The sequence below is a fragment of the Aplysia californica genome, unplaced genomic scaffold, assembly GCF_000002075.1.
Source record: "Aplysia californica isolate F4 #8 unplaced genomic scaffold, AplCal3.0 scaffold00213, whole genome shotgun sequence".
In the NCBI taxonomy this organism is placed as follows: Eukaryota; Metazoa; Mollusca; class Gastropoda; order Aplysiida; family Aplysiidae; genus Aplysia; species Aplysia californica.
The window spans coordinates 236,006-237,343 of NW_004797483.1; the positions used below are offsets into that span (position 1 = coordinate 236,006).

At 36.1% G+C, this 1,338-nt stretch overlaps 2 protein-coding genes across 2 annotated transcripts in view; both read right to left on the reverse strand.

Moving 5' to 3' along the window:
* Nucleotides 1–1,338, reverse strand: part of LOC101853558 (troponin I) — a gene marked incomplete in the record, with an annotated part of 44,409 nt that overhangs the window by 18,879 nt on the left and 24,192 nt on the right.
* The window catches only part of LOC101853792, a 20,131-nt gene continuing 19,621 nt past the window's right edge, over nt 829–1,338 (reverse strand). The window contains exon 2 of the mRNA XM_013083129.2: nt 829–1,161. Within this exon, the coding sequence (XP_012938583.2) occupies nt 1,075–1,161 (87 nt within the window). The 3' untranslated portion in view covers nt 829–1,074. The remainder of the gene's footprint in view (nt 1,162–1,338) is intronic.

A 1,338-nucleotide genomic window follows, 5' to 3' on the forward strand; every position in this document is an offset into this window, starting at 1 on the left:
CGCTTTCAAAGTACTGGAGTTTCTCTTTTGCACTAAAACTTCTATTTCCTGCAATATAATAATAATGAAATATATATATATATATTTATTTATGTTTGTATAAAGTTTATATATTTCTATACGTAGGTTTATGCATATCGTATATTTTAGGATAGTAATCAAATCACCCTATTTCCTCCATTTCATCCGTGTATCTTTCAAGCCTTTTTCGTTTATAATGTTTTTCTTTGCGGTCTAAGAAAAATACTCTTATGTGGCACAATAAATCATCGTTTCGTATTGCTATTTTCCATTTGATCCTTTTATCCAGTCCCACACCTTAAGCTATGATTTCTGAGAGGAAAATTTTGTTTTACTCTTCAAATCTGGGCACAACAGAAATATTCACAACCTAAAAAAATCACTGGAAACAAAAGAAATCCTTTTGATAATAAATGGAAAGTCAGCCGTTAATGCTGAAAGTAGCACCCTTTAATTGACAAATACCAACCAGCCATGGTTAATTCTAAGTTTGATAATTTTTTGAAATCCTGCGATGAAGATGGAATTACAAACACACCCTTGGTCATATCTTGATTTTTTTGCGTATGAAGATTGAATCATAACCACACTTTTGGGCACATCTAACGGTTTGAATATTTGTCTGTGCTATAAAGATTGCTAAAAATACTTTTGATAATATCAAAGAGCTTGAAATTTTTTTTCGTCTGATGAAGATTGTATCACCAAAAAATTACGCTTTCCATCATATTATCTAAGAGTTTGATTATTTTTGTCATTATGAAAACTGATAATATGAAAATTAAATCATAAACACACCAACCTCTTAACAGAAACAGCAAAGAGGAACACAAACCTATAAATCTTCAATCATCGGTCATAAAATCTCTCACTCCTATCTGCCACAACCCTAGACAAAAGCGACTCGCGGAACCCACACAGACACAAGAGACACCTACCGAGCAGGCTGGAGAAAGGTGGAAAGTGAACCCAGAAATGTGTTGGGAAACCGAAACGCTAAGTTGTTTGCTGAAGTTTGCTTTTTTTTTTTTTTGGTCGATCCCCCTCTTTTTCCTACTTTTCACTTACCTTTTCTCTCTGTTTCAGTGGTGGCTCTATCTCGTCTGTGACGTCGTGGCTTTTGGCTGGGGACGAGGGCTCCTACACACACACACAGAGCATGCAGCATGCCAAACGAAAGAAACGCAAAAATAGATAGAAAGGAGAAGATGAGCTCTTGAGGATGAACAAGGAAGTATGCGGGGTGCTGGGATATACGAAAGGTAAATAGCCTGCGGCAGAAATTGTGCTGAGTTAGGGGGGAAAGAGAGAGAGAGA